We start from the raw sequence: 11,513 nt of genomic DNA, 5'->3' as shown, positions 1-11,513 counted from the left end.
GTCTGTGTCTGTGTGTATCTGTGTGTGTGTGTGTGTATCTGTGTGTGTGTGTGTGTGGTGTGTGTGTGGATGTGTGTGTGTCTGTGTGTATCTGTGTGTGGTGTGTGTCTGTGTGTGTGTGTGTGTGTGTGTGTGTGGTGTGTGTGTGTGTGTGTGTGTGTGTGTGTGTGTGTGGTGTGTGTGTGTGTGTGTGTGTGTGTGTGTGTGTGTGTGTGTGTGTGTGTGTGTGTGTGTATGTGTGGATAATATAAAGCCAGTAAATAAAATAAATCTCAAAGTCTGTTTATTGGTGATTGAAAAAGGAAAATCCAAAAAGAAATCTCATGACAAACAATATATTTACATAAATTCCCACAGTTGTATCATTGTTGTGGGTCATGCAGCGAGACAACAACCCTATGCATCCATGACCCTAAGTCTTTCTACCAAAGAGACATTAAAGAGGAATAAAGTAAATGTTTCAGAATGTCCAAGTCAAAGTCCTGACCTTAGTCCAAATGAAATGTAGCAGAAGGAAGCTGAAGCATCTGGCTTATATGAGGAAACCCATCCAACATCCCAGAGATGAAGTTCTTTACTGAGAAACAGCGTAAAATTCCTCCAAGCTGACGTTCAGGACTGCTGAACAATTACCAGAAATATTTAGTCACAGATATTACTATAGAAATCTCTCTCATGTAATATTTGATTCTGCAATGAATAAAAAGGCCAAGAATAATATTTTTACTCGTTTGTTTAATTAAATAATTGTCTACTTTTAGGACTTAATTCTGTAAAATTTGTACTTTGATTGAATGTTGTATGCTCTCATCTTTTAGTTCGTTCATTCATCTTCTACCGCTTATCCGAACTTCTCGGGTCACGGGGAGCCTGTGCCTATCCCAGGCGTCATCGGTCATCGAGGCAGGATACACCCTGGACGGAGTGCCAACCCATCACAGGGCACACACACACTCTCATTCACTCACACACACACACTACGGACAATTTTCCAGAGATGCCAATCAACCTACCATGCATGTCTTTGGACCGGGGGAGGAAACCGGAGTACCCGGAGGAAACCCCCGAGGCACGGGGAGAACATGCAAACTCCACACACACGAGGCGGAGGCGGGAATCTTCTCTTTCCCACCCTCAGATACCACAGCTTCTGACCGGATCTCAGCATGTCTGACAGAAATTTCATCATGGATGACTGCTCATCAGTTAAAGCTCAATCCTAGAAAAACTGAACTGCTGTTCATCCCAGGTGATCCATCCCCAGGTCACGATCTTGCTATATCCTTGCACAACGATCTGATCTCCCCTTCAGCCACAGCTCGCAACCTTGGGGTAACCATGGACAATCAAATGTCCTTTTCCTCTCATGTCGCTAATGTGACTCGCTCATGTCGGTTTCTTTTCTACAAAATTAGAAGGATTCGGCCATTTTCCCCACACAGACTGCTCAGGTACTTGTTCAGTCTCTTGTCATTTCTACACTGGATTACTGCAACACACTGCTGGCAGGTCTACCTATGAACGCAATCCATCCTCTGCAAATGATCCAAAATGCAGCTGCATGGTTTGTTTTCAACCTGCCAAAGTTCTCCACACCCCCCCACTGCTGCGATCCCTCCACTGGCTTCCGGTAGCTGCACGCATCCGGTTCAAAACACTGATGCTGGCCTACAAAGCCAAAAATGGACCAGCTCCCTCTTACCTCAAAGCCCTCATCATTCCTCACACTGCACCTCCGATCTACCAGCACTGCTCGACTGGTTCCATCATCTCTCAGGGTAAGAGGCAAGTATACTACAAGACTCTTCTCTGTTCTGGCACCAAGGTGGTGGAATGAACTTCCCATAGAGGTCCGGACAGCCGAGTCACTGGCTATTTTCAAGCGGCGGTTGAAGACCTACTTATTCAGGGAACACTTCAACTAGCACTTCTTTCCTTATCTTTTGCATTTAAAAAAACAAAAACAAAAAAAAAAACAAAAAAAAATCCTTTGACACTTTTTTTTTCATTGTAACTTTGAACAAATGTTTTAAACTCATGGTATCTTAAGTCTGTAACCTAGTGAGCAGCGTTAATGTATTCAGTGTTAGAGATTTAAGCACTTATGTACGTCGCTCTGGATAAGGGGTCTGTCACATGCTGTAAATGTTAATGTAAATGTAAATGAATCGAACCCCGACCCTGGAGGTGTGAGGCGAACGTGCTAACCACTAAGCCACCGTGCCCCCCTCATCTTTATTTGCTCCCCCAAAAGCATTATAGAAGAAAAGAAAAAAAAGGAATGATGAAGGGTAATACAAAACTTCTTATAGTAAAATAATAAACTGAAAGTGAAATGTGAGTGTTGATGTGGTATATTTCTGATGTATCTAGGTAGATTTAGGAGTGTAGTGTTAACTTTAATTGCACTGGTTATGCAGAATAATTCTACCACTTTAGAATTTATTTCCTTGTTTAAGTGTTCGTGTGGGGTTTTTCCCAGATTTCAAACTTAGCATTCAGTTTGGGAAATCATGGAATTTAATTTAAAAAAATACACACAACTAATGTAAGAGAAGACCAGTCATGCTAGTCATGTTTACTCATGTTTACTCATTCACTCACACACACACACACACACACACACTACGGACAATTTTCCAGAGATGCCAATCAACCTACCATGCATGTCTTTGGACCGGGGGAGGAAACCGGAGTACCCGGAGGAAACCCCCGGGGCACGGGGAGAACATGCAAACTCCACACACACAAGGTGGAGGTGGGGATCGAACCCCGACCCTGGAGGTGTGAAGCGAACGATTTTTTTTAATTCATCCATTTCATGTTTCCTAGTCCGTAACCAATGTATTCTGTTCACATGGATGTAAAGTGTGATTATTTTTATTTATCATAGACATCCTGTAAGATTGAATCAATCTGTCCATTTCCTCTGACCTCCATCCAGACCATGACATTTCTGCCCAATGAACTGTACTGCAACAGCTATATGGTTGAAATGACAATGAAAGCTTCCTGGATGGTTTTTGTTTTTCTCTGGTATTCTGTACACGTACAGACATCATAAGTTCCTGAAAAAAACTGATTTTTGATGTGAACATGAAGCTCTTGATGTAGCTGCATGATTTTATCTGCTCTTTTGCACCAGGATTGCCTGGATGAGCTGTTGCATTTATTTTTCCGAATAAATTGGCCAGCGAGTGAGTATCATTAATAATTAAACTGAATTTTGTAGTAAATAATGAAATCGTGATCACTATAATGTTAATGTAAATGATTACATTTAAAGTATTTATGTTCTTTATGTCTTCTTTATGTTCTAAATAAATCTCAGAGGTCAAACAACCAAAAAGTATGATCTGCTGAATGGTCATGTCTGTCATCACAAACTCCTAGAGTCACACCGTCTTTAAGCTGTTAGACAGCACCACCTAACGAGAATCCTTGCCACTACACCTAACTACTCCACGAGTTAACTGTGTCCAGTACATTTAGTTTAACCATATTAAACATATGATTAAACTGAAGCATAAACATCAGGGAGATCTCTAGGTTTGGGAAGTTGTACACTAATCTTTAGTAGTATAAGATAGATCACATTAATATAAATGAATGTTGTCTGATCTGTGCTGTTATATAGGAATAAAACACATCTTTTGGACACATTTAGGATTTAAGCACTTTTGTGGTATAAAACCTGATAACTACTTAACCTTCACGTGAAACATTAGGTTAAAATTGCTGAATGCTAATTGTATAAAAGTGTGATTCCTGAAAACATTTAATCAATCAGTCACAGTTCAATATAAACTGTCTGGTCAGAGTTGGGATTAGGGAAGCCTTGGAGTTCTGTGATGAGATGGAATACTAGTGTCCTACTTAACTATAGCCATCTGGATCATTCTGTTCCCTGTGATGTTGTTTACATTCATTCATTCATTCATTCATTCCTTTTCTTCCGCTTATCCGAACTTCTCGGGTCACAGGGAGCCTGTGCCTAGAAGGACAAAAAAACTTAACTTCAGTGGTCTTAAAACATAGTTAAATATTTAAACAATTCTGAGAGAAATACTTCCCATGTGCACTTCTCATGGCCTTCATAGGGGTCTTCAGTCACATGACCTTGAGTGGGGTCTTTCAATTAAATGTAGTTGTCCATGATATTGCCCAAATTAAAATTAGGTTTTTGCATAACACCAAAGGACATTTTTTTCCTTTTCCTACACTTTTAGAAATGTATGTATATGAAAAGTGATGGCCACTTAGTGAAATAGACACTTGTACAATTATGCCAGGAGTGTTCATTAAGATTTTTAAACATTATTTTCTTTATTTATAAAATGTAATATTTATGAAATAATGTTGTCTACCATCACACCATAGGACAATTTTGAGATTTGTCTCAAAGTTCTAAAAAAACTAACAATAACTTGGGTATTAAAACAACAAATTCATATAAAACAAGAAAATGTTTAACCATTTACAGTATTCTAAATTATGAAAATGTGAAATAAATTATGTTTTATCTTCTGTGACAGTGAAAAAGCCATGTCACGTCAACTACCCATATATATAATGTAAATATAAATAAATTGTATGTACTGTTGTGCTATAGATGATAGAATAGAATAGAATTGAATAGAATGAGATGCAGGGATGTACTAGGATGGAGGTGGTAATGGGGAACATTTAACTGTTCATGAGGTAGATTTTGGTATTTGGGGCTCTGTTGCACCAGAGGGTAAAAGTTCAAAAAGTGGATGACTTGGATGTGAGGGCTCCAGAGTGATCTGAACCCTTTTCCTCTCTCTGTATATGTACAGTTCCTGAAGGGTGGCAGTCTGAACCGTTCTCTGTAGTCTTCTGATGACTGATTATGTAGCTGATCCAAGCCAGAGAGATATTGATGAGCACAGAACAGACAGCAGCTCCTGTGGCAGGTTAAACTTCCTCAACTGGTTAAGGAAGTACATCCTTTGTTGTGCCTTCATTTGCTATTCAAATTACTCTTACAATGTAACTGTTGACTTGGTGTCCTTTTTACACCGTATAAACATTTGCATGTAGGATCTTAAACCTAAATATAAACAGGCTGGACTATATCTCAGAAAGGATTATATCCCATGTGGACACTGTCAGAAATGCTATAAGAGTGGAACTTCGGGGACCTGGAGAACTCTTTGGGTACTGAATCAAATTCTCAATCAAAAATACAATTTGCGAGTAAAAAGAGATGATGTAATGGTGTTACTCAGAGAGATCAACCCTTAAGGGTGTAAGAGGAGAGCATGCAGAAGGCTCTCTTATAAGCAGAACTTACCACTGTATGAGGTCTGATTTTATGCACTGATGTAATGCACACGTACAGTAAGAAGTTAAAATACACCCACTGAACATGCCAATGAGCTTGGCACCCGTGACCCTTATTAACTCAAACACAAACATTTTATAGAAGACTTATTGAAGTGAAGAAGAGGAGCACTCTACTATAAAGAGAGGGAGGATCTTATAATGAACTAATAATTCCACTTAAAAGTTAAAATTTTTAGAAAGAAAATTGATCTTTTTTCCCCTTTGAACAAATCATTACAGTGCAACTAGTATGAACAAATTAACTTGAAATCTAAAGAGTTCAACATACTGTTACCATTCTGTATTGTTCCAGTCCCTTGAGTTTGGACATCGTGTTAAACATTTCCTACCTCTCGCAATGCTTTCTCTATTTGTTCATCAGTTATTCAATGGACTGTTGCTTTGAGTGAAGACAGGCTTCAAGGTAAAGTACAATAAAAAGGATTCTTCCAACAGAAAATGAGGTAATACTCATCCTCCCTGACAGCTAGTAATACTCATCCTCCCTGACAGCTAGTAATACTCATCCTCCCTGACAGCTAGTAATACTCATCCTCCCTGACAGCTAGTAATACTCATCCTCCCTGACAGCTAGTAATACTCATCCTCCCTGACAGCTAGTAATACTCATCCTCCCTGACAGCTAGTAATACTCATCCTCCCTGACAGCTAGTAATACTCATCCTCCCTGACAGCTAGTAATACTCATCCTCCCTGACAGCTAGTAATACTCATCCTCCCTGACAGCTGTGAATGAAAATCATTTCTATTTCAACACTCAAATATGCTCCATAATCCATTAATGAGATAATACTCAGTCGTTGCTGAATCTCTTTGGAAGAGTGCAAGTAAGAAATTATATTAAGAGGCACAATTCTACAAATCTAACACCTTACTAGTGTAAGTAACTCTCATGTTGGTCCATTTGCATCAATCCCTTCTTCAAAAACACCATCATCAATAAATTTGTCCAGCATTTCATCGGCTTCTGATACGTCGCACACTCGAACCCTCTGATCGCTCCATCCCATATATCTGACACTGAAATATTGAACCAATAAGATGTGACCGGTTTGCAATGATATAATGTACTGTAACGTTTTCCTCCTCCCTACCGTGGTGTTTTATACTGATGGGCTATCAGCACACTATTGGCAGAAAGTTAGCATTAGGAAGCTCTCGCTAACATTAGCGTTCATAGCTTCATTACTTTGTTTCACATCTCTTGGTGGTTTTGAGGTCGCTTCTTTTTTCCATCTATACATTCACCTTTAAAAAATCCAAACATCTCCCACAGGAAAATAAAAAAGAATACAACTAGATAAAATGACTCCCACAAGCTCTGACGCTCACACCCTCTCACACACTCACACACACACACACTCACGCTCTCACACACTCACGCTCTCACACACTCACGCTCTCACACACTCACGCTCTCACACACTCTCACGCTCTCAAGCTCTCACACTCTCGGGCTGTCACGCTCACTTTCTCACGCTCTCACACTCGCTCTCACACTCTCGCTCTCACGCACTCACGCACTCACGCACTCACGCACTCACACACTCACGCACTCACACACTCACGCACTCACACACTCACGCACTCACACACTCACGCACTCACACACTCACGCACTCACGCACTCACGCACTCACGCACTCACGCACTCACACACTCACGCTCTCAGGCACTCACACACACACACCCACACACACACACCCACACACACACACACTCACGCACTCATTCTCACGCACTGTCACACTCACATTCTCACGCTCTCACACACTCACGCTCTCAAGCTCACACACTCTCACGCTCTTGGGCTGTCACACTCATGCTCTCACATTCTCACACTCTCACACTCACTCACACACACACTCTCACACTCTCACTCTCACTCTCACACACTCGCTCTCACACACTCGCTCTCACACACACACACTCTCACACACACACTCACACTCGCTCTCACACACTCGCTCTCACACACTCGCTCTCACACACTCGCTCTCACACACTCGCTCTCACACACACGCTCTCACACACACGCTCTCACACACACGCTCTCACACACACGCTCACACACACACACTCACACACACTCACGCACTCACGCTCTCACGCTCTCACGCTCTCGCACACTCACGCACACTCACGCACACTCACGCACTCATGCTCTCACGCACTCGCTCTCACGCTCTCACGCTCTCACGCACTCACGCTCTCACACACTCTCACACTCTCTCACACACTCTCTCACACACTCTCTCACACACTCTCTCACACACTCTCTCACACACTCTCTCACACACTCTCTCACACACTCTCTCACACACTCTCTCACACACTCTCTCACACACACACTCACACACACACTCACACACACACTCGCACACACTCGCACACACTCGCACACACTCGCACACACTCGCACACACTCGCACACACTCGCACACACTTGCACACACTCGCACACACTCGCGCACACTCGCGCTCTCGCACACTCACACAATCGCGCTCTCGCACACTCACGCTCTTGCACACTCACGCTCTCGCACACTCACGCTCTCGCACACTCACGCTCTCGCACACTCACGCACACTCACGCTCTCGCACACTCACGCACTCACTCACTCGCGCATTCACACACACACACACACACACACACACTCACAAACTCACACACACCCATTCTCACGCACTGTCACGCTCACATTCTCACGCTCTCACACACTCACATTCTCACGCTCTCACACACTCACGCTCTCAAGCTCACACACTCTCACGCTCTCGGGCTGTCACACTCATGCTCTCACATTCTCGCACTCTCACACTCACTCACACACTCTCACTCACACACTCTCACTCACACACACTCGCTCTCACACACTCGCTCTCACACACTCGCTCTCACACACACACACTCACACACTCGCTCTTACACACTCGCTCTCACACACACACACACACACACACTGTCACAATCACATTCTCACGCTCTCACACACTCACGCTCTCAAGCTCACACACTCTCACGCTCTTGGGCTGTCACACTCATGCTCTCACATTCTCACACTCTCACATTCTCACACTCTCACATTCTCACACTCTCACATTCTCACACTCTCACACTCTCACACACTCACACACTCGCTCTCACACACTCGCTCTCACACACTCGCTCTCACACACTCGCTCTCACACACTCGCTCTCACACTCTCGCTCTCACACTCTCGCTCTCACACTCTCGCTCTCACACTCTCGCGCTCACACTCTCGCTCTCACACACACACACTCTCACTCTCGCTCTCACACACTCGCTCTCACACTCTCGCTCTCACACTCTCACACACTCTCACACACTCACACGCACTCACACACACACACACTCACACACTCGCTCTCACACGCACTCACGCACACGCACACACACACACACTCTCACACTCTCTCACACACTCTCTCACACACTCTCTCACACACTCTCACACACACTCTCTCACACACTCACACACACACTCTCTCACACACTCACACACACTCTCACACACACTCTCTCACACACTCTCTCACACACACTCGCACACACTCGCACACACTCGCACACACTCGCACACACTCGCACACACTCGCACACACTCGCGCACTCGCACACTCGCGCTCTCACACAATCGCACACTCACGCTCTCGCACACTCACGCTCTCGCACACTCACGCTCTCGCACACTCACGCTCTCGCACACTCACGCTCTCGCACACTCACGCATTCACACACACACACAAACTCACACACACACACAAACTCACACACACTCACACACACACTCATTCTCACGCACTGTCACGCTCACATTCTCACGCTCTCACACACTCACGCTCTCAAGCTCACACACTCTCACGCTCTCGGGCTGTCACACTCATGCTCTCACATTCTCGCACTCACTCACACACTCTCACACACACTCTCACACACACTCTCACACACACACACACACACACACACACACACACACACTCTCACACACTCTCACACACACTCTCACACTCTCACACACACTCTCACACTCTCACACACACTCTCACACTCTCGCATTCACGCACTCATGCTCTCAAACTCTCTCACATCTAGTCTCTCACATTCTCATGCTCCCACATTCTCACACACACACTCTCACATTCTCACACTCAGTCTCTCACACACTCACGCTCTTACATTCTCATACACACTCAGTCTCTCACACTCTCATGCTCTCACATTCTCACGCTCAGTCTCACATTCTCATGCCCTTATACTATCTCACACTCACGTTCTCACATTCTCACACTCAGTCTCTCACATTCTCACCCTCTCACATTCTCACCCTCTCACACTCTCTCACATTCACACACTAATATTCTCACAGTCAGTCTCTCACATTCTCAAGCTCTCACACTCTCTCACACACTCACATCTTCTCTCGAACGCAGCTGTTGCCCCAGACTCCACCATACTGTTATATGTAAATTGTTCTCCAATTTCTGGAACACGCTCCCAAGACGTTCACTCACCATGGCACGTGTTGTGGTGATGTGACAATTAAAGTGACTTGACTATGTTGAGTGCACTGAAGATGGCGCTAACAGCAAGAAGGACGTAAAAACTACAGAAGAAGAGCGAGCCTCCGCGCAAACGGACGAAAAATGGCGGCGGTGCTGCAACAAATCTTAGAGCGAACCGAGTTGTGTAAACTCACCAAGGCAGTGCAGGGAAAACTGGAGCGGTATCTAACGGAGCAGCAGAGTGACAATGATTACTTTAAAGCGCAGTATGAACAGCTTCGTGTGGACAGCGGTAAAGATCCTGCTTCTTTCCTTATGTTCACCAAACAGTGGGCTAGCTACATGGGCTAAAGGGGCTAGCTACATGGGCTAAAGGGGCTAGCTACATGGGCTAAAGGGGCTAGCTACATGGGCTAAAGGGGCTAGCTACATGGGCTAAAGGGGCTAGCTACATGGGCTAAAGGGGCTAGTTACATGGGCTAAAGGGGCTAGCTACATGGGCTAAAGGGGCTAGCTACATGGGCTAAAGGGGCTAGCTACATGGGCTAAAGGGGCTAGTTACATGGGCTAAAGGGGCTAGTTGCATGGGCTAAAGGGGCTAGCTACATGGGCTAAAGGGGCTAGTTGCATGGGCTAAGGAGGCTAGTTTACATGGGCTAAGGAGGCTAGTTTACATGAGCTAAAGGGGCTAGTTGCATGGGCTAAAGAGGCTAGTTACATGGGCTAAGGAGGCTAGTTTACATGGGCTAAAGGGGCTAGTTGCATGGGCTAAAGGGGCTAGTTACATGGGCTAAAGGGGCTAGTTGCATGGGCTAAAGGGGCTAGTTTACGTGGGCTAAAGAGGCTAGTTACATGGGCTAAAGGGGCTAGTTACATGGGCTAAAGAGGCTAGTTACATGGGCTAAGGAGGCTAGTTCACAAGCTAAGCTCAGGGAAATGAGCGTGTAGCGTTTAGCATACAAAAAGTTCAGACTTGTTTAAGCTCCTCAGAAAGTTTAGTAAGCAGCAGCAGGGGTTGTATTTACTGTCCAGCTTTATGTGGTTAGATCGATCACCTACACCCCAATAATCATCAAACTCGCCAAACATTAAGGCAATAACTGTCAGTCAGTACCTTAAGATCTGTAGTACATCCCATCATGAAGTCCAGCATGGACATGGAGCGCATCAACAAGACATTGTTGTCGGGAAAACTCAACTTGTGGTGCTTTCAGTTTGACAAACTCCCAAGACTCATGTGGCCGATAACTGTGAATGTGATCCCATTCACCAAGGTTGAAAAGTTGGAACGGCTGATAAGCATGCAGCTGAAGCAGTGGTTTGGAATTCCACGTTTCTTAAGTTCTGACTCACTTTATGGACATGGCAAGTTGGCCAATAACAGGGCTTGTAAAAGAAAAGCAAGGCCGTTATGACCCTTACTGAATCCGAGGATGCAGTCATCCGAACAGCGGCCCCCCGGGTTGTAGCGAGAAGGAAGTGGACTCCATCAGAAGCTGTTCAAAGTAAAAAGTCTGCGCTTCAATTCAGAGATGTGGTTGGACATGTACAGAATGGGAGAGCAGGGTTTCGACTCATCCCAAAAACTCCTCTGTGGCACAAAGCAACCTCAGTG

At 44.5% G+C, this 11,513-nt stretch overlaps 1 protein-coding gene across 9 annotated transcripts in view; it reads left to right on the top strand.

Annotated features, from left to right (window-relative positions):
• Positions 1-9,900: 9,900 nt before the first annotated feature.
• The window catches only part of tprb (translocated promoter region b, nuclear basket protein), a 31,786-nt gene continuing 30,173 nt past the window's right edge, over positions 9,901-11,513 (top strand). For 2 of the 9 annotated variants that reach the window (XM_047801672.1, XM_047801669.1), the window contains exon 1: positions 9,907-10,190. In XM_047801672.1, coding sequence (XP_047657628.1) covers positions 10,040-10,190 — 151 coding nt within the window. In that variant the 5' untranslated portion in view covers positions 9,907-10,039. Of the gene's footprint in view, positions 10,191-11,513 lie in introns of all 9 variants that reach the window. The other 7 variants (XM_047801673.1, XM_047801667.1, XM_047801671.1 and 4 more) reach the window with 7 other exon arrangements.

This window comes from Tachysurus fulvidraco, chromosome 16 (assembly GCF_022655615.1).
Source record: "Tachysurus fulvidraco isolate hzauxx_2018 chromosome 16, HZAU_PFXX_2.0, whole genome shotgun sequence".
NCBI lineage: Eukaryota > Metazoa > Chordata > Actinopteri > Siluriformes > Bagridae > Tachysurus > Tachysurus fulvidraco.
This window is presented reverse-complemented; position numbering and strand designations above follow the sequence as displayed.